Here is a 19648-nt window from a genome sequence, read left to right on the forward strand (position 1 = left end):
AGTTCTAGCATCATGGAGTTTTTCACAAGTAGAGCAAGAGAGCAGGCAGGAGGAGTATGAGCTCCGGTGGTCTTTGTGCCCGGGAGCGGCTGCTGGCTCTCCGCGCCACCCTGCCCTGGCAGGCCAGCCTCCCAGTCCGGGGCAGGCCTCCTGCACGGGGCACGGCCCAGACTCCTGGCCGGAGGGCTTCCCGCTCGTTCTGTCCCTTGTTGGCAGTGGCGTGAGAATTAGAGGTTGGAGAAAGCAAAGAGCTACTTTTCTCCTTTGCTAATGGCCTGGCAGAGGCGGCAACAGTGGAGGAGGCCTGAGGGTGGCTTCGGGCAGCAGCGTGCGGGGAGACTCGCCTCCCGAGCAGGAGCGCGGGGCCCACCACCAGCTGAGCAGCAGACGGGGCCTCCAGGCTCCAACCCAGGGGCAGGAGGAGCAGCTCCCTGACCTTATCAGCCTCGCGGTCCTTTCCCCCTTTGCCTCGCAAGCAGCCCCCCTCCGTCTCCCTTTTGCCTTTCAGTCACACCCTTGTAGCCAATTCCTGGCATTCAATCCAGCTCCACTTGAATTATCTAGAGTGTTTCCTATTTTTCTGGCCGGCCACTGCCCGACACACTCAGCCCCAAAAGTCACACACGTGTTTACTAGAGAAGTGTTAAGAAGATGAATATTCTTATTCTTACATGTGGAAGAAATAGGCTGTCAGTAGCTGCTTTTCTTCTGAGGGGAGGAGTAAAATGTTTTTGCATTTGGTCTGATAGTGTCTGTAAGTTATACAAATAACTAGCAAAGAAAAGATTTATTAATTCAGGATATGAGTTCTCTATGGGACAACCAGCTGTCTTAGTTATTACTTGTCAGGTAACAGCTGGCGACAGCTCCAACACAGAGGTCGCACAATGTTAAATCCACAATAAATACGGTCAGTTCACAGCAGGCTCCAAACTTCCTCTTGTTCTTCCCTAGGAAGGTGTGATGATTTGCTATGATCCGTTCAGAAACATCTAAGTGGGAAAAAACACAGAAATATTTTTATGAGTGGCGTTTGGCTTTTTCAAACAGAAAATGCTCAGAGGAACTATAGAACTTAAGGTTTAACTGCATTACTGAAAACCCACACATAACATTCTCCGGTATTTTACATAAATATGGCTGGAGGGAAACAATTTTCAGGGTCACAAATTCATCTCCTGAATCAATATTCTCCCTTTCTGAAAAAAAAGTCATCTTACGCCACTGAGCACAACAGTGGATGTGAACGCTGGGCGTTACTGGTGACGGTTAACAAGACGTAGGCTCGTTTTCACGTCTATTTCAGACCACGGGAGGGAACCCCCAGGACACCTAGGTTTCCGAAGGCTCCTGCTCTGTGATCAGAGTAAAAACATTTACTTATAGTTAAATCCAAGACAGGAGTAAGTGATTTACATGCCTACTTCACACGACAGTGTTTGGAACGATACACAGCGAAACGCTCACAGTGACGCTGGGTCTGGGTAGGGAGATTTTGGGAGACCAGGGTATTTGTTCTGCTGCTGTTGCAAATCTCTCTCTTTCCCACAGAGAACAATCATGTCTTAGGCAACTAGAAAGGGAGTGGTGAGAACACTCGCTACTCAGGCGCAACTGAGGCCTTCCGAGACTCAGGGCTCCGCTTGCTTCGGTGAGAGGAGCGAGACCTCGGGAGGAGGCAGGGAGCTGCAAGGCGCCCGGGAGACCGGGGTCCAGCTGCAAAGACCACAGCGGAGTGGGGCCAGCGACTGGCCAGGGGCCACGCAGCTGCTGGGCGCAGGCGCAGGGGACAACCATGGCCTCTTCATTTCTCACCCGGGACTCTCTTATACGGAAAGTAAACTATAAAAACACACGCAGGCACATGCAAAAACACACCGATCTCCAGCACAAGCCAGCTCAATTTCAAGGCCCTGGAAGTGGAAATGGCGTCAGGCTCCAGCCCAGGGAACTGTGGCCGTTTACCTTCAGAATCTCACAGGGAGCGGCGTCTGGCGGCACAGGGCTCCCACGGTGCTTTAGGTACTCGGCTACAAAGACGGAGGCTTCATCCAAACTGAGCATCAGGAAGAAAAAGAGGGGCATGAGGAAACTCCCGGGGTGACAACTACGCTCGCTACCCTGACTGTGGCGACGGTATCCCAGGTGCAGACAAACCCATCAGGTGGCATACCTGAAGCATGTGCAGCTTGTCATACGGAGACTGTGGCCCAAAAGAGAGCACTCGTTCACAAGTGACAAGATGCTGGTCACCGAGAGGAGCGAGTGGAAAGAAACCCACGGGTGGTAACGGAAGGAATAACCGCCCCCCCCACCCACCCCGTGGCCAGCACAGCCAGAGACAGGCCCACCCTCTCCCTTTCCTTGGGGCCACCCAGTGCTTCTTTCCCCCCATTACTTCCCCAGTCTGCTCCCGACCCCATGCCAAGGAGCTTGTGTTTCCAGACTTGTGGGTGCTGGAAAGTTAGATAACCAGGCTCAGCAAACGGTACGTTACATGAAGCTACTGGTTCTCAGGCAAGTGCTCGGAGACAAAGCTGTAATGTGGGGTTTGGAGCCGAACTGGGGGACACCTATTTGGGGTCTGGACAGCTTGTATAGTCGTCCGGTTTCCAGGTTATGTTCCAAGGGACTGGGTTGGAGGACACGCAACCTGCAGGGTGTGTGCGGGGATGCTAAAGCCGAACACGCGGAGCCTTTAAGTACAAACAGCTCCGTACTTGTTCCATTCTTCCTCCAAAATAAAGATAAATTTTAAGGAAGTTCTATAGAAAGGTTTTTAAAGTTTTCCCCCCCTTAAGTCCCTTACCTTAGTTCATCTGCCAAATAGTTCACCAGGTCAGTGATGTTGCTGGTGTTCACCGCGTGCAGTTTTAACACCTCGAAGTATTTGGTCTTTGCCAGAATCCCAAACTCCTTCTTACTTATGATATTATTCAGAATCAGGTTTCGAATCTACAGAGTGACAGGCATCGTCATATTAAAGATGTGTGAAGTGCCAAGTCCGATTCGATACCAAAGCATTTGTGACGGTCTGGAGTCCGATGACCACCGTGCCGTGACCAGGCCTCCTTGCTCAGGGGCTGCCGTGGCCCCGCTGCAGAACCCAGCATAGCAGGGAAGTAGAAGTAATGGCCGCTAGGCACTTTGGAACTTCTAAAGAGAATAGCAATGAACGAGACAGCCAGGGTCTCTGCGTTCTTAAAAACTCAGAGGTTTTAATAAAAGTAAAACAATTATATATTAACCAACAGATTGAGAGGGTGATTTTCTGCTTTATCTCGGATTGGGGGAAATGATTGCCTCTCGTATCTAATTTTTCATAGCAAAAAGGAAATGCCATTTTCTCTTACTTGATGGGAAAATCCTGCCAACTGGCCGGCGCTCATATGCTCTTCCAATTGCTGTAAAATGATCTGAGGATCACATGAGCTCAGAAAGTTCTAGAGAAAAAAGTCAAAACATAATTAACAAAAAAGTATAATTACTACTAATGTCTGTCAAATCTGTAAGCTTTTTTTTTCTAAACTGATTTTGTGGGCGGGGGAGAGAAAGTGATACCAAAAAAAGAGACAAAGAAAGAAAGACACACAGAGAGAGATTTTTGTTGTTCCACTTACCTACGTACTCAATGGTTCATTCTTGCACGAGCCCTGACTGGGGATCGAACCCACAACCTTGGTGTATCAGAATGACACTCTACCCAAATGAACTACCTGGCCAGGGCAGGTTTTCATTTTTAAATTTGAAGTATCTTGACAAATTTCTTTTACAGGGAAAAATACTTTTTTCAACAGAAAATTATTGAAATAAGAAGCATTTTACAAATACCCATCCCAACAGCAAGAACTATTTAACAAGCATCCTGTCATTCTCCGTGCCAAAAGGAATCTATTTCAATACCGAAATTTTGAAAAGCAGCAACGGATGGGTTTGCGAATGGCCAAAAAAGAGCCGAGTCCAAGATGAGCACAGATGGTTCCGAAGAAAATGAAACGAGTAGAACGAATGCCAAATACAAACGTGTGTTCACTGTTACCGACCTCCGCCCACCGGCTTATCTCCTTCGGGAAAACAGCTGCGACACACTCCCCAACGCTCCGCTCGTTCGTGTTACAGACGGAGTGAGCGTCATCCTTAAAGCTCTGTCCGCGAAACGGCCGTGGCTCCCTCTGTGGCGCCACACACGAAACCCGACTGTCCCCCCTCTCCGACCTCCCACCTCCAATGGGCAAGCCAGGCGCCTTCCTCCTGCCTCTCCATCTAGTTCATTTTTGTTCACCACTGCGACCCTGCTTTGGGGACCGGCCCCCTCGGGCTCTGCTGGCCTACCCCCCCAGGTCGCTGGGCAGACGGGGCGAGACACACAGCCCTTCTGCCCTGCTCAAACTGATGTACCACTTTACGGGTGTGGAGGGAAGACAACAGACAACGCAACCTTTTCTTTTGCAGGGGACATGTCGGGGAGACCATCGGTTTCTTTGGCCGCCAGGGAGGAACAACTCCCAAAATACCTTGATCTGCTGGTGTCTTTTTTCCGAGTGGGGCATGAGCATGAGGCAGGCCAAGGCAAAGGCCGGAAGCTCTAGCTGGACGTACTGCCGGGCAACGCCAACCATGTCGAGGTCACCTGAAACTGGACACCTTCCAGAGGGGGCGTTAGTTAGTCTCCAAGGACACTGTCAGGTGACTAACATTTCTGGTGTCCTGCAGTTGTTGCCTGCCTACGCTTTCCATGGTTTCGGACGTTAAGGGTCTGAGGCATAAGACTCTTAGCAACGAGGAACCCATCTTTCACGGCGCTCTTCTGCTGGTGACAGAGTCGGCCTGTGGGAGCGGCGGCTGCTGGGGCCGCGGCAGAAAGCCTCCGCGTGCCTGTAGACAAACTCCCGGGGACTCAAACTCCCTGGGACACCCGGCAGCACTCGGGCAGTTACAGGGGTGCCCTCTACTCAGGTTCAGTCTGGGGACAACTGAGCATCGGCGTACGAGTTCTACCGCACATAGGAAGCAGACGGGGTAAAAACAACAGACACGGGATTTTACAAATGAGCGGTACCCTAACCTTCCCACGAAAAAGGAACTATGAGATGTTATTAAAAAGGAATTTTATAAGCAATGCATTGGATTTGGGGGGTAAGAAAACACATGTTTTACTTACTCTAGAATGGCAGTGAGGCTCTCACAACAATCTGATTGCTGGCTGGGGCTTAAAGGGCAAGAGGCTGAAAAGGAGAAGCAAGAAAAATGTGCACACGCACGTACACCGTGACACGCTACCGGCGCTGTCGCGGGGAGAGGGCGGTACCTGCGAGTAGTGGTATCTGAACCACCCGCTGCCAGGCCTTGCTGAAGTAGGGGACCTGTGGAGACAAGCGGGTCGCGGAGTTCACGTCCGGGGCGGCACAGACTCCTTATTTCACAGTCGCCGACCGCGCTCTCAGGGCCCGGACGCTGGATGCTCAACCCGAAGTACAAACGGGCACCTCTGTGCTCCAGGGGATGCGATTCGAGGGCACTTTTCTTCGTGACTGCGTATTCCATAGTATTATTACATACAATCCCGGCTGATTCAGTACTGTTTTACTCGGGCAAGAACCAGAACCCAACTCGGAAAACATAACTCGTACTAGATCTGTTTGGGGCCAGACGCTGTGCTCGGGCCATTAAAGGGGCAAGGGGACAAGGGGAAACATCTCAGAGGAATAAGGAAACCACACAGACCTCCATCAGCAGGCGGGTGGTCAACCAAGTTACCGTGCATTTACTCCATACCATGGAGAATAACGAAGAGTTACAGATCAGGAGCTCCCTCCAAAGGGCAAACGTAGTCACGGTAAGACCCTACCCTTCCACTGGTAGGTGTACAGCCAAACAAAACGCTTATTCACATAGAAACCTGCACACCAGTGTTCACGGCAGCGCTGTTCATAGTAACCACGCCTCGGGGTAACTCAAACGCCGGCCACTGACAAGCGGATGGATACATGGTGTAGCCACACAGCGCCCCGTCGCTCAGCAACGAAAGGGGCCGATGCACTGACACGCTGTACAGCGCGGCTGAACCTCGAGGACATCGGGTATGGTGAGTGGGAGACCCAGACGCAAAGGGCCACGTACCGTAGAGAAACCCACAGAGACAGAACGTGAATGAGTGGGAGAGGCGGGGAGTGGGCAGTGAGTGCCAGTGGACAGGGAGCTTTTTTCGGGGTGAGGAGAATGTTCTAGACTGAGAGTGGTGATGGTTGCAAAGCTTGGCAAAATATGCTAAAACCATGGAATTAATTGTAGCTTTTGCAAGGGTGAGATTTACATGTGCATTATGTCTTAATTTGAAAAAATGCGGGAGAGCTGTGTGTGCTGCCAGGGAACGAGCCCCGAGGCACCAACGCGTCACATATCTCTACACAGCGACAGGGACGCGTGGCCTTCAGAAAAGGTGGGAGTGGCACGGTCCCCGACCTGCAGGATCCGCGCAGCCCAGGAGGGGCCGCGGAAGGTGTCATTCAGACAGGCTGTGCCGTGACATACACCGGAGCTGGTCGGTGTCGTGAGAGGGTAAGTGAGGACGAGGCGCACGAGGCCTGCGGAGCTGGGGAGAACGCGGTTCCACCAGGCGACCCCGCTGTCCCGGGATGCCAGCCTCCCGCAGACCAGCTCTGCTCTCCCCTAAGGAGCCGGCTCCTAACCAGCACGCCCAGTGGTCACGGGCCGGCGTGTATAAAGATTAAATTAGAAAAAACTTACATAAAAAAACAAAAACAAAACCACATACCTGCCATAAGGAATGGATACTAGAAACGGCTGTCAAGACTTTCCGTAGATAAGGAATCTGTGAAAAAATAAATAGAAGAAAAACATTCCCAAGATCGCCAGAACAGAAAATTTCCACATGAAATAGCAAATTCTTTCAGAAGGATTATCAGTCAAATTCATCTCCCCTGAGAACCGCCGGGGCAGCTCCCTTACAGTCGCAAATATCAAAGGAGGCCTGGGAAAACTTCCATCTGTCTCCCGTGACATTTATGTCAGTTTTGACTTTGCAATTTCCCTGGCCTAACTCCGAGTTCTTTAAGTGTGGCCTCAACCCAGCGAGAGTGGACGTTTTCTGCGCGCATCTGTTCCGTAACACGGGCCAGCGCGGTGCTGGGGGGGCCGGGCCCAAGCGCTGACACACACTGCAGTCTCCAGGGACAGGAAACACACCCCCTCCCCCGCAGTCCGGGAACCGAGCCTCACCATGTGGAAGCCAAGAAGCTTCTGCAAGAGCCCATTCCACAGCTGCAGGTCGTAGATCTTGTATTCTAAGCACAGCTCAGTCACCAGTCTCACTGCCTAAAGCAGAAGGGAAGTCTCACTGCCTGGACGCCGGAAAGTCAAACCACTTGTGGAAAAGGTGGGGTAGCTGAGTACAAAGTGCACTTATAAGCTAGTTGTGCCTATTGCCTAAATTCAGTGAAGGCCTCATCTCTCTAATGGAAAGGGAAAAAGGAGATTAAGATTATCCTTTTGTTTTTATTATAATTACTTTTAGATTATCCTTTTAAAAACGGTTTTCATAAACTCTTGAACAGCACCTCACCTCCCCCCACCTTCTACCTAAGAACAGCCTGCCTCTTGGCCCCACACCCTCCCCACTCTGGGCTCCAGCTGCCTGAGAGACTAAGTCCCCATGAACAACCAGGGGCAGCGAGACTCCGCCCCTGGGAACACAGGGCATCTCTTCTCTGGTCCATCTGAGGACAGATGGCCCTGGGGAAGGATGATCAATGTGCTCTCTCTCCTTGATACGGACAGCCTCAGGCCCCAAAGGAGAAAGGGAAGGGGACTCCCGAGTCGCCCCGTCACCTGCCGGGACAGGAAGGGGGCAGGGGTCTCTCACAGCAGTAGCTTTCTCAGGAATCAGGGGTTTCTCTGGGCCTGTCTCCCGGGCGGGTGCTCGGCCATGAGAGCCAGGCAGAGGGCTGCCTCGCCATCAGGGGCCCGGTGCACGTACCATGGACTCGTGGCTGTGGTTTTTCCATAGGCCCTTGACCATGCCTTCTTTGGGACTGTTGCAAAACAGTTCATACGTGATGGGGATGTTCAAAGTCTCAAACGACGCCAGGAAAGTTATGCATTTCAAGTAAGATCTGGAAAAAACAGGTATTTGCGGAAAACATTCTCACAGGCCATGCTCACACTGAGAACGAAAGCATACGGATAAATTAGGCCTGTCTGCTTTTAAATGCCAATTTAGGCTTCTAAACATATTCATGGAATTATATTAGAAATGTAAAGAAGATATTAGAAAGATATCTAATATTAGATATTAGAAAGCTATCTAAGATACCTATATTAGAAAGATAAAGAAGACATTCCCTTTCTAAGTGTCTCAGAAGAACAAGGGAAACGAAACACTGTAAAACGCGGGGACACTCCAGGCTCCATGCCCATCGCCATTCGGACTTGCGCCCGACCCGGGCCCTCCGCGTTACACTCCCAATGATGGCCCGTTTCCTCTTCCTCAACTGTTTACAGCCTTCCACTCACTTTACTTCTCCGATGGGCTTTTTGAAGAGCGACTCTATTGTTTCCTTGTCAGCCAAGTAGAGGAGACACTGCAGGGCCCGCGTCCGGTGGGCAAAGGTCAGCTGGTGCGTGCTCAGCGTCTGCAAAAGCGCAAGAGGTTGGGCAGCTGCACGTTCATGTGCCCGCGATACAAGCAACAATGTCTTCTTTTTTAAACTAAAGGCAACCTCCGCTCTGAGGGAGGCAGTGTTTGGCAAAGCACGACCCTGGGAACCCTGCAGTGTTCCTCAACTCCGCCAGGAGGGACCAACCAACACACTTCCCTAACAGGCTGCGGCTGGAGGCGGGGCCGGGGCAGCCAGCGGTTGGGGGCAGCCCCGCCTCCTGCAGAGCCCCGCCTCCTGCAGAGCCCCGCCTCCGCAGTGCTGGAAACAAACCATGACCTAAGGTTCTTGAAGCAGCAGAAATTAATTTCACTAAACCTCAACTCCTGAATAGATTCCCAAGAGTTCACAGCTGAATACACATTCACATTAGTTAGGATGTCCTCTTTGTTGTTCTGTGAGAGGGTGTGGGAAGTGTGATGTGCATGGGGAAGGGGGGCGTGTCCCCTTGCTGTGGGGGATATGCCGTCAGCATCTCGGACTCCCCCCTTTCTTCCTCCTCCCCGTGCCCTCCTCCCGCTGGGTTCCTGCTGCCTCAGACCATGGGGCGGGGGGCAAACGCCTGAAGGCAAAGAGGCCACGTGGTCTTTAGGGAAGGGAAAAGGGATCATTCGGTCCAGCTCAAGTCCAGTGGCGTGACTGGACGGGGAAGCCCGGGCACGCAGGGCCTTGAGGCCAGGGTGTCTGGCCAGCTGGCTTGGCCCCTTGCTACTGGGAATGGCGACTAACCAGGGAGTCAAGAGCTTCGAATGCAGGTGACCCTTGGGAACCGTCAGCAGGCACACCACTCGCTCTGTCACGAAGCCAGCACTGAGTGGTGGCGGCAGACGTTACAGAGTGAGGTGGCTGTACTTTGAGTGAGGGTGGAAGTGAGCATCGTCCTAGCCACCTGTTAATGAGCCCCAGCAGGGCGAACTCGCAGGGGAAAAAGGAGCTGAGATGCAGGCGTGAGTTTTGACTGCGCTCCCAGGACTTACGGTGGTGGCTGACGTGGCAAATATAAACAGCATTCTGGAGCTATAGTCAATCGGACGGGACAGCAGCAGGTACAGGACTCTGAAGAAAAGTTTTTAATCACATTAGATTGTAATTCAGTGACAGATCACTGAAACAACAGACCTGTTTTACCGTCCAGAGAGAGTAAAGCAGCCCTGAGGGTTATGGGTCAAGGACGTTTGATATCTGAAGATGGTAACAGACACAAGAGATACAGTCTCCTCGCCTGTAAAACAGCCGAGGCACCTTGACCAGGCTGCACAGCCCACTGAGCACTACACACGGACTGTGCTGTTCTAGTTCACGGGCACCATCCACAGCACATGTCGACCTGCAGACTTGGGGCTGGGTGGCTCCCTCCAGAGAAGGAAGAGCAAGATGGAGCAGGCGCACTGGGGCGGGGGGTGGGGGGGTAGAGAGCGGGTGGAGCTTTCAGCAGGAAAAGGCTGGAAGGGATGAAATTGGCCTGAAGGAAAAACCCCTCTGGGATTTCCTGTTTGGGATTTTCTCTCTCTCTCTCTCTCTCTTTCTCTCTCATTTCCCTCTAAGACTTCCCGGGTGGCTGGTGCAGCTAGACACTCCAGGAGCTACCTCTCGCTTAGCTGAGGTGCCCCTGCCCTTGCAAGACAATGCAAGGACAAGGTGAGGTCTGGAGGAAAGGAGGTCATGGAGTGGGTGGCAGGCCAGCGCTGTCCAAACAAAGAGAAAGCCTTTTCTTGGGTTCGTCTTTCCACTCCCAGGACCGTGCAGGGCTCCACCTGAGGCCCGAGACCAGGGACGGGAGAGACCGGTCTGTGGGTTGACACTCCCTCTCCTGGCCTGGGCCAAGCATCGGGAACGGATTACCACACTGGTTTCTATTTGGGCCCAGTCAGTGTCATCTCCAGAGAGTGAGCCATGGCCAATCAGATTTGGCACATTAGATGAAACCGACCTGCCGCGGTCGGTTCTCTCCCCAGGGCGAGAGAACACAGAGGGGCCAGGGCCAAGGTCTTGGCTAAGGAGAGAGCTTCCCTTGGCTTGAGGTGCATCCTCTGCTGAAGGCGTTCTGGGAGCCCTGAACTTCAGCAGGAACTCAGAGGGTTCAGAAATGCTGCATCTTGGCTGCTTCCTACTGATCCACGGGAAACACCCATCCCTACTCACAGCCACGTGTCCCTGAACTGACTCTTCTCAGACTCTGATCCAAATGATATCAAGAAAGTATTTTCAAAACTAACCTCTGACAAACTGTTAGTTAAGATTCCTACCAGACAGCAGGATAAGGACAAATGTAAGTAAAGAAAAAGTACCTCCGTAGTGCTTCATCTTCTTCAAGTTCAAATATTTCTGATGGGTTCTTTGAAAAAAAAGAAAAGTCAAAACTTGATAAAATCTGTTAGATAAACTTATGAAAATCTACTCGATGAAAAACCCAGCATAAAAAATTATGTTTACATACTAGAAATTACAGTACAACTCACTACTGTAGGAATTTTGCTCAGGAAATGGGTTCGCTAACGTTCCTTCGGTCAACACAGTATTTGCCGAGCACTCACTGTGCGCCAGGGGCAAATCCGGGCACGCGGGTAGCTGAGTAAACAAAATAAATAATCCTGTCCTCCTGAAGCTTACACCCATTGGGCAATTTTTAAAAGAAAAGGGCTCTGCAAACATTAAATGAGTCGCTCATTAATTCGGTATATTTTTATTGGGACGTACAAAGCAGTGTTTTAGGTGCTATGTACAAAGTTCCCGGCCTCGAAGAATTTTCAGTTTTGTACTCTCAATGTGCAAGTTCCAACATTCTGGTTTCCGAGTGAACCACAGGTTCCGAATGGCCCAGATGTGCTTCTAACACCCCGTTTCCACTGAAGCTCGGGTCTTGCTCCCAGTAAATGCTTTAAAAATACTTGTGAGAGTGAATGCCAAGGGCTGGAGATACTACTAATTAACAACCAAAGGTCACGTCGGATACACTATCTGCTGACAGGTAGATTCCTCCCAGGGATGTCCGCCTAGAGGGACCGAGGAATTACAGAACCGCCTGAACTCAGTGGCGCCTGAAAACTCCTGCGCTTGGATTGCTAAATCCCTCCGGGCGTTTAGATTTAATGCCATTGTCCCTAAAACACTGACATTACAGTGTTGACATTATGCACCCCTGATACGACACACTGAGGAGAACACGTTACCTATATAGTATTCTTGCCAAGGATACAGAACCCACATGAAATCATGAGAAACATCAGCAAACCCACAGCGAAACATTTTACAAACCAACCAACCGGCCTGCACCCTTCAAAAACATCAGAGTTAAAAGGGTTCAAGTTGTCAGCTGGGGACTGTCCCTGGTGGGAGAGGAGTTTGAAGAGAAACAAAATGTATTGTTTCAAAGTATCTCCCCTTAATAGCTACAAAAGGAAACAGTAACTATGTAATAGAGAAATGGGCAACATTTTTACTAAGTTGTCTGCATTAACCTCCCCTATTAGGGCAAGCAGACATCTGTGCCTCCAAATGCCATGTCCTGAGAAGGACACGGCACCATTTAGGGAATACTCTGGCCCAAAATGGTTAATTCGAATCTTATCATCTTGAGAACATACAGAAACCCAAATTGAGAGGGGGCTTATAAAATAACTAGAATGTATTCTTCAAAAATGTCAAGGTTAAGAAAGACAGTGATGGAACCATTCTAAACAGATGAAAAGCAGTGCCTGGTCCTGAACTTCACCCTGGTCCCAGGGCAGACTGCTGTGAAGAACGTCACTAGGACAACTGGTTAAACTGTACGATGGACCACAGACTCAAGTCCATGTCATACCGTGTCAATAGTACATTAATACTAAATTATCTGATTTTGATAATTATACACTGGTTAAGAGAAAAGCCTTGTTGTTAGGAAATATACTCTTAAATGTTAAGGGGTAAAGGAACATGACATTGCAATTTACTCTCGAATGATTTAGAGAACTATTATGCAAATATAGCAAAATGTTAGACACTGATGGAGCCGGGTGAAGGAGAGACAGGGATTCTTTATACTGTTGCAACTTTTCTGTACATTTAAAATTACTTCAGAATAGCCCTGGCTGGTGTAGCTCAGTGGATTGAGCGCGGGCCTGCGAACCACACGATGGTGGTTCGATTCCCAATCCGGGCACATGCCTGGGTTGCAGGCCAGTTCCCAGCAGGGAACTCATGAGTGGCAACCATACATTGATGTTTCTTTCCTCTCCTTCCCTTCCCCTCTAAAGATAAATAAATAAAACCTTAAAAAAAATTACTTCAGAATAAAAAGCAAATCCCGTGAATCTGAGTGTAAGAAGAGGCCATTTCTTTTATATGTGTATTCACCTAGCACCACCAACTACAAGGTAAAACTTGCCAACCAGTATCTGAGCAAAAAGAAAAGGTAAACGTCATTAACACTGGTCAGATAATAACGAAGGGAACGTTGTGAGCGGAAGTCCCCCTTGGAAGAGTCTGGGCTCAAGGAGCTCAAGGCAATGTGACAGAACAGACAGGAGAGATGCCGGCGAGAGCAAACTCACTTCGCCAGGTTTCGCGGGCGGGCACAGCCATTTTTCCAACAACATGTCCCAGACTTTTTCCAAATTGATTTCATTGACTTCGGCTATTTCTCTAGCAGCTGCATGAATATCTAAGATAGTCAAGACAGAGAATTAAAAAAACAATCCACCTTCTTGCCGCATGATAACTGGGAATCAAAACAAGAGTTCTCTCTGGACAAAAGGGTCACCAGGGCGCGGCACCCACCGGGATAGTCTCTGCCCGACGGGTTCTGAATCCTCTGATTGATGCTAGGGTGCTCGTACAGACTGACGATGAGGTGCGCCGGCTTCCCGATCCCCCTCAAGTACTCGGCCGTGTTCAGCTTGTGGGCAATGAGCACGGCCTCCGTGCCTGATCGCCGGTACTGGATGTGAAGCTTCTTCAACAAAGCCTCCGCTTTATCACGTGCTTCATCCTTAAAAAAAAAAGCCAAGCAAAAAGGAACGTTTGCTTTCAAAATCTCCAGTGAGGCTCAGGATCCGTCCTCATCCATCAAGGGAGGGCCCTGCCTCAGCAACACCGTTAAGTACCCTGCACAAAGGCCTCACCCATCCCCGTCTCCGTTTCGGGCACCCGGCCCTCGCACACCCGAGAAAGTCTTTCATGGGGCAGGCGGAGAAGGTACGCCTGGTGAGCACACGTTACACGAACAGGAGGGGGAGCCTTCCCTCTTCCAGCCAGCACACACCTTGGGGGGGATGTTCTGTAGCCATCTCTCAGCTAGATACAGGCAGAATTTCAAACTGGACATCTTGAAGGAACCTAAAAAGACAGAGATTGAGAAGAAAATCTTAATCCTTTCAAGACAACCTATTTCAGTCAAGTTAGCAAGTTTTTTTTTAATTATAAAAATGCATACTCATAGTAAAGGGCAATTTAAACAGGAAAGAACAATGCTAACTAGAAAGTAAATCCACAGGCCCCTTCTTCAGCTTCTATTCCTGCTCCCTAGTGTCTGAAACTCCGCCAGAAGCTTTGCTTGTGCGTGCACGCACACATGTTAACCTGGACGGGGTAAGGTCACACATGTAGTACCATTTTCTGTTCCCACTTAATGCATATCTTGAACATCTTTCCAAATCAACTACATAGTATTCTGCTCTCTGAATATGCTATTGTTTCAATGAACAATGAACATTTAAAAAAATAGTTATTTTCAACTTTTGTTACAACAAAAACCACGGTAACGAGCGGCTGTGTTTGTGTGCCTGTTTGATCACGTGACACTCTCGTCGTTGCAAGTATGACAGGACACTGGGAAGTGAGCTTCGATTCACCTTCCCACTGCCCGGGAGGGGCCCCACCCCAACGCCCTGGGCAAGTGGCCAGGCGTCTGGCCCACCTGACGGGGCCGTTTCAGCGTCCAGCAGTCAAACAGGTGAGGAGGGCAGCACAGGCCTTTTGGAACCACCATGCTCCTCTCCTCAAAGCTACAAAAGTGTACGCGCCTCGTTCAGAAGAGCAGCCCAGTTGCCCGGGGAGACTCGTACCTTCCGGGATGTCCTGGGCGAGGCTGATGGCGATGGCGACGGCCCACTCGGGGTTCACGATGGACAGTAAGTAGGACTCGATGGTCTGAGTGATCTTGTAGATTTCCTTGTTGATCAGCGTGGAGGACTTCGCTTGGGGCAACTTCATTAGCTTGGGCTTCAGTTTTTTTTCAAAGACGTGCTTGGCTGTAGACACGTACAGAGTGTCTAAAGAGAACTTGGAAAAGGGGAAAAGAAACCTGAGGCTGATGGATGCCCCCCTGCAGGGGTTCTCCGTGAAAGTAGCATGACATCCTCCGCCCGGGATCCAAACTCTAAATTACAGGACGAAGGAACGCCTGACGGTGTTTTAATCGCTCACCTTCATTAGTTTAGAAATCAAGAGCAGCGTCGGGAAGGACTCCTCACTGAGTTCCATAGCTGGAAAGGAGACAAGGACAGTGTGATTGGCTTAAGAAAAATTTGGCTCTTCAGTAAAATCTGTAAGAAGTTAAAGAACATACAGAGAATTTTCCAGAAGTTCTGTGCTGTGCCAAAAAATATTAGGTGGAAGGGCAGCCGTGTGTGGGCAGCCGATGGCAAAGTGATCACATGCTCCAACATGTACTGATATTCTAGGTCCACCGGAGGGGAAATTCTCCTGTACGACTTCAAATGCTGTAGAAGACTCAGTGCCTGTGTTAAAAGGAAAGATATTTTCCTTTGAAATTAAATTAACCCTAAGTGTTTGAAAATCATCTGACTCTACACCATCACAGGTCTCCACGTCTGAGACAGTACTGGTTTCTTCAAGATGATCAAAACTTTTAGTTTTATTTTTAGTGCTATTTTTTCTAAACCAGCGATTTTCAACTGGTATGCTGTGAGAATTAAAAAAAAAAAAGTTTTATTGTTGCCCTGGCTGGTGTGGCTCAGTGGATTGAGCACGGGCCTGCGAACCACACGATCGCGGTTCGATTCCCAGTTAGGGCACATGCCTGGGTTGCAGGCCAGTTCCCAGCAGGGGACTCACGAGAGGCAACCATACATTGATGTTTTTCTCCTTCTCTCCTTCCTTTCCTCTCTAAAGATAAATACATAACATCTTAAAAAAACCCCAAAACTGTTTTGTTTATTTATTTTTAGAGGGAGAGGGAGGGAGGAAGAAAGAGAGGGAGAGAAACTTTGATGTGTTGCCTCTTGCCCACCCTCAACTGGGGGCCTGGCCTGCAGCACAGACATGTGCCCTGACTGGGAATTGACCCAGTGACCTTCACCGGCTGGCGACCGATCCGCTGAGCCACACAAGCTAGGGCGCCACGAGAACTGTTAAAACACATAGCACCTGACTATTTAGTCAGGGGCACTGACTTCTTATCCCTTAGACTGTTAAAATAAAAAAAATGAAAACAGCCAACACAACCATAACCATCTGGTGTGAATGAGTCAAAACTGTACCTATTTTTGCTGTCAGATGGGCAAAAAATCTAATACATTTTGGGGGGCACTGCTGAGTTTTGGGAGTTAGTTTATGTGTACCATGGTTGTGACAAGGTTGAAAGTCGAGTAACTGGCACGGTCACAGAACGAGCTGTACCGGGTGTAACTTACAGGAGCCTGCTGTTGGGGAAGTTTTGTAAACAAGAGTCAGGCGGTTCACTGTGCTCTCTCCGAATAGTCGGAGAGAAAGCTCCAAATTGCTTGATTTTATTTTATTTTTAACGCTCTTCAATGAAATTTATTGGGCTGACGTTGGTTAATAAGGTCATCCAGGGTTCAAGTGTACATTCCTGTGATACTGACCTGTGCACTGCACGGTGAGCCCCCTGCCCGCAGCCAAACCGCCTCCCACCGCTGCATCTCGGGCCCCTTCACCCTGCATTTCCCTTTAAATGCAGGGGCCGCAGACCTACATCAACCCTCCATGTCCCCCGCTCCACTTCAGCTTCTAGCTTGTATTTTTCAGGCTTGTATAAAAAGCCTTTTGAACAAACCCATTTTAATTTTTAAAATCTGATTTAAAAAGAAGATATAGTAGCTACTATGACCAAAACCCAGAAGAAACCAAGAAGTCACTGAAAGCACTGAAATGGAATTGAGTGGGTCCCAGACCCACCTATCACCAGAGGAAGCGGAAGCAAGCCTGGGTACCACGTGCAGATAGAAATACACAAATTTTCTCCCAGCTGACAGACAACTTTGCCTGACTTTTTCCAAATCAGTCTGTTAATGACTTTGTACACTTCAACATAAATTGCCTCAGTAGAGCAAAACTTGGATGAAGATAAATGATAAAATACAGGAGCATGAATAATCTTTTTACCTGTTATTCCTTTTAAAGAAAAGGAACTGGAATAAAATGTGGAGTTTCGAGGGAGTTCAGAGGACAGTCCAGAGAGACACACGGGTAACTAATTTTTTTACAGATCCAAATAAAAAAAAAGGAAATTAAAAGTATATTTGTCATACCTGATTGATGTTAATATTGGTTATTTTTTCATCAGCTCTTTCGATAACTTTCAGGACAATTTCGACCATTTCATAGTCATAGGGGTTCAACTGTGTAAAAACAAAAGAACACCAAAACTTGGAAAGACATCGCCAGCTGTCACATGGTTTTGTTCCGTGACGCTCATCGGTACAGAGATCGCAAACACACAACCTCAGCGCACTGCAAGTTAGGTTAGATTATTCTTTTAAAAACGAGCATTTTCTCATTTCTAAAGGGTTTATTCTACTGGGATAAACATAAATGCTTTAAAATGTCTCAAAAGTCATTAAAAAAAAGCTGAATAAGGCAATATTGTTTTACTAAAGAAAGAGGTTCCTGCTCTACTAAAACTCTAAAAAGATATATATTAAAATTTCCTAATTTTGTAAGATTTTAAAATTAAAATTCTATTTCTCCCATTATGGTGGGAAAATTAGAATACGAACAACTGGCCTGTTCTTAGAATGACAGAACTAAGTGTGGCCCTGAAGCAGATTTCTGAAAGGGTCCCGTTCTGGCGCTAACCACACACTAAGGTGAAGAAGTAGCCGGGAGGCCTCTATGCATTTATAAAAAGAAAGAAAGTATTCTCTTTGTTCTTTGTTTCTGCTCACATGTCATTTTTTTTCCATTTTTAAAATGCCAGCCAAAGTCACATGAATCAGAACACTGGATAAAGTGGAAAGATGATCTCTAGTGGTACTTAGAATTTTGAGCAAAAATTATATGGTTTTTTTTTGCCCTGGCTGGTGTAGCTCAGTGGACTGAGCACGGGCCTGAGAACCAAAGGATCGGGGTTCGATTCCCAGTCCGGGCACATGCCTGGGTGGCAGGCCAGTTCCCAGCAGGGGACACACGAGAGGCAACCATACACTGATATTTCTCTCCCTCTCTCCTTCCCTTCCCCTCTAAAAGATTTTTAAAAATTATATGTAATTTTTTGCTGAATTACAGGCAAAATATAAAACTGAAGTATTTCTTATAGTCTTAAAATCTTATTTCCCCTTCCATCTAACTTCATTCTCCCACCAAACTACCCCCTTGACCTAAGAGTTCCAATTCTCAGCTCTCCTAACCAAGAAATAAGTAAATAAATATAACAAATAAGATGGCAAGTATTTACACACGAAGATATCCATAGTAACAAAATTTACCATTTAAATGCTCATCCACAAAGACCTGGTAAAAGAGGGTAGGTTTCATCCATGTTGTGGAATAATAACATATGTACGTGTAAAAAATGAGGTCGATGGCTATTTACTGACACATAATAACAATATATTAAGTGAAAAAAAGACAGCAACAGGCCAGTATGTTTAGTGTAAGATATTCACCAAACTATTAACTATGGGAGTTTTTATCTATGGGAGTGGGGTTAAATATCTTCACTTTAAAAAAAGTTGATTTTATATATATACAGATAGAGACAGACAGACAGACATCAATTTTTGCTGTCCCACTTCCTGGTGCAGTCATCGGGTGAGTCTTCTATGTGCCCTGACGGGGACTGAACCTGCAACCCTGGCGTGTTGGGACCACGCTCTGACCAACTGAGCTACCTGGCCAGGGCCTCCACCTTCTCATTTATACCTTTCTAGTTTATTTTGTCCATTTTTAAAAATCTAAAAAAGAGACTACTTCTATTTTTAAAAAAGACAAAAATCTTCTGTATTAAGCTGTATCAAAAATACGGAAATCTAAAATTATTTCAAAATTAAACGTCTGTAGAAAGTGTAGGGCTTCCACTTCCAATCTGTTCCTATGGGTCGGATGATGAAAGTGCAGGAGGGGCACTTAAAGGACCTGCCAAGCCCCGTCGCCCCGCGCCCACCTTATGCAGGATGCCGCTGAGGCTGATGACCAGCTCCCTGGTGCTCGTCAGCAGGGGCACCATGTGCAGGGCCTTGGCCAGGAGCTGGGAGTGCGGCTGCTGGGCCGCGCCCGGGCCCGCGTCGCCCTGGCCGGCGCTCGTGCTGTGCAGCAGGGTCTCCACGAACAGCTGCAGGGCCGCGTCGCAGTTCAGCTGGAAGGTGCTAAGAGAAGCGCTCGGTCACACCCCAACCCCCCAAACGCCTGCGTCTCCGCACGAGATTTCTCACAGAAGACCCAGGTCCACGCTCCCGTCACTGAAATCTAACCCCTCCACTGTCCGGTCTTGTGGTCCCATAATCTACCTGTCATCAGGGTTAACTGTAGCCTTTAAAACAATCAGGTATTGCTGGGGGTGGGGAGGGCTGGATAAGAGTGGGAAGAAGGGACTAGACAAAGAGCGTGTATGAATGACCCACGGACATGGACAGCGGTGTGGGGACTGACTGTGGGAGCGGGGGGCAGGACGGGTGAAGGAGGACAAAGGGAGAAAAATTGGACAACTGTAAACAACAATAAATAAGTGATTTAAAAACATAAAAAATAAATATACATAAAAAACAGGTATTAATCTTGTTCATCCTGCCCCC

At 48.6% G+C, this 19648-nt stretch overlaps 1 protein-coding gene across 1 annotated transcript in view; it reads right to left on the reverse strand.

Moving 5' to 3' along the window:
• Positions 1 to 772: 772 nt before the first annotated feature.
• The window catches only part of KNTC1 (kinetochore associated 1), a 55289-nt gene continuing 36413 nt past the window's right edge, over positions 773 to 19648 (reverse strand). Inside the window, exons 44-64 of the mRNA XM_037051979.1 lie at positions 19021 to 19222; positions 17168 to 17257; positions 15223 to 15394; positions 15081 to 15139; positions 14720 to 14936; positions 13918 to 13991; positions 13434 to 13644; positions 13208 to 13317; positions 10964 to 11010; positions 9653 to 9731; positions 8533 to 8651; positions 7997 to 8132; positions 7240 to 7335; positions 6776 to 6832; positions 5309 to 5363; positions 5162 to 5225; positions 4515 to 4644; positions 3354 to 3443; positions 2810 to 2955; positions 1966 to 2056; positions 773 to 992 (exon numbers count right to left, since the gene is read on the reverse strand). Of these exons, the coding sequence (XP_036907874.1) occupies positions 972 to 992; positions 1966 to 2056; positions 2810 to 2955; positions 3354 to 3443; positions 4515 to 4644; positions 5162 to 5225; positions 5309 to 5363; positions 6776 to 6832; positions 7240 to 7335; positions 7997 to 8132; positions 8533 to 8651; positions 9653 to 9731; positions 10964 to 11010; positions 13208 to 13317; positions 13434 to 13644; positions 13918 to 13991; positions 14720 to 14936; positions 15081 to 15139; positions 15223 to 15394; positions 17168 to 17257; positions 19021 to 19222 (2266 nt within the window). The 3' untranslated portion in view covers positions 773 to 971. The remainder of the gene's footprint in view (positions 993 to 1965; positions 2057 to 2809; positions 2956 to 3353; positions 3444 to 4514; positions 4645 to 5161; positions 5226 to 5308; positions 5364 to 6775; positions 6833 to 7239; positions 7336 to 7996; positions 8133 to 8532; positions 8652 to 9652; positions 9732 to 10963; positions 11011 to 13207; positions 13318 to 13433; positions 13645 to 13917; positions 13992 to 14719; positions 14937 to 15080; positions 15140 to 15222; positions 15395 to 17167; positions 17258 to 19020; positions 19223 to 19648) is intronic.

This window comes from Sturnira hondurensis, unplaced genomic scaffold (genome assembly GCF_014824575.4).
Source record: "Sturnira hondurensis isolate 20B ecotype Veracruz unplaced genomic scaffold, ASM1482457v3 Scaffold0007406, whole genome shotgun sequence".
Lineage (NCBI taxonomy): Eukaryota > Metazoa > Chordata > Mammalia > Chiroptera > Phyllostomidae > Sturnira > Sturnira hondurensis.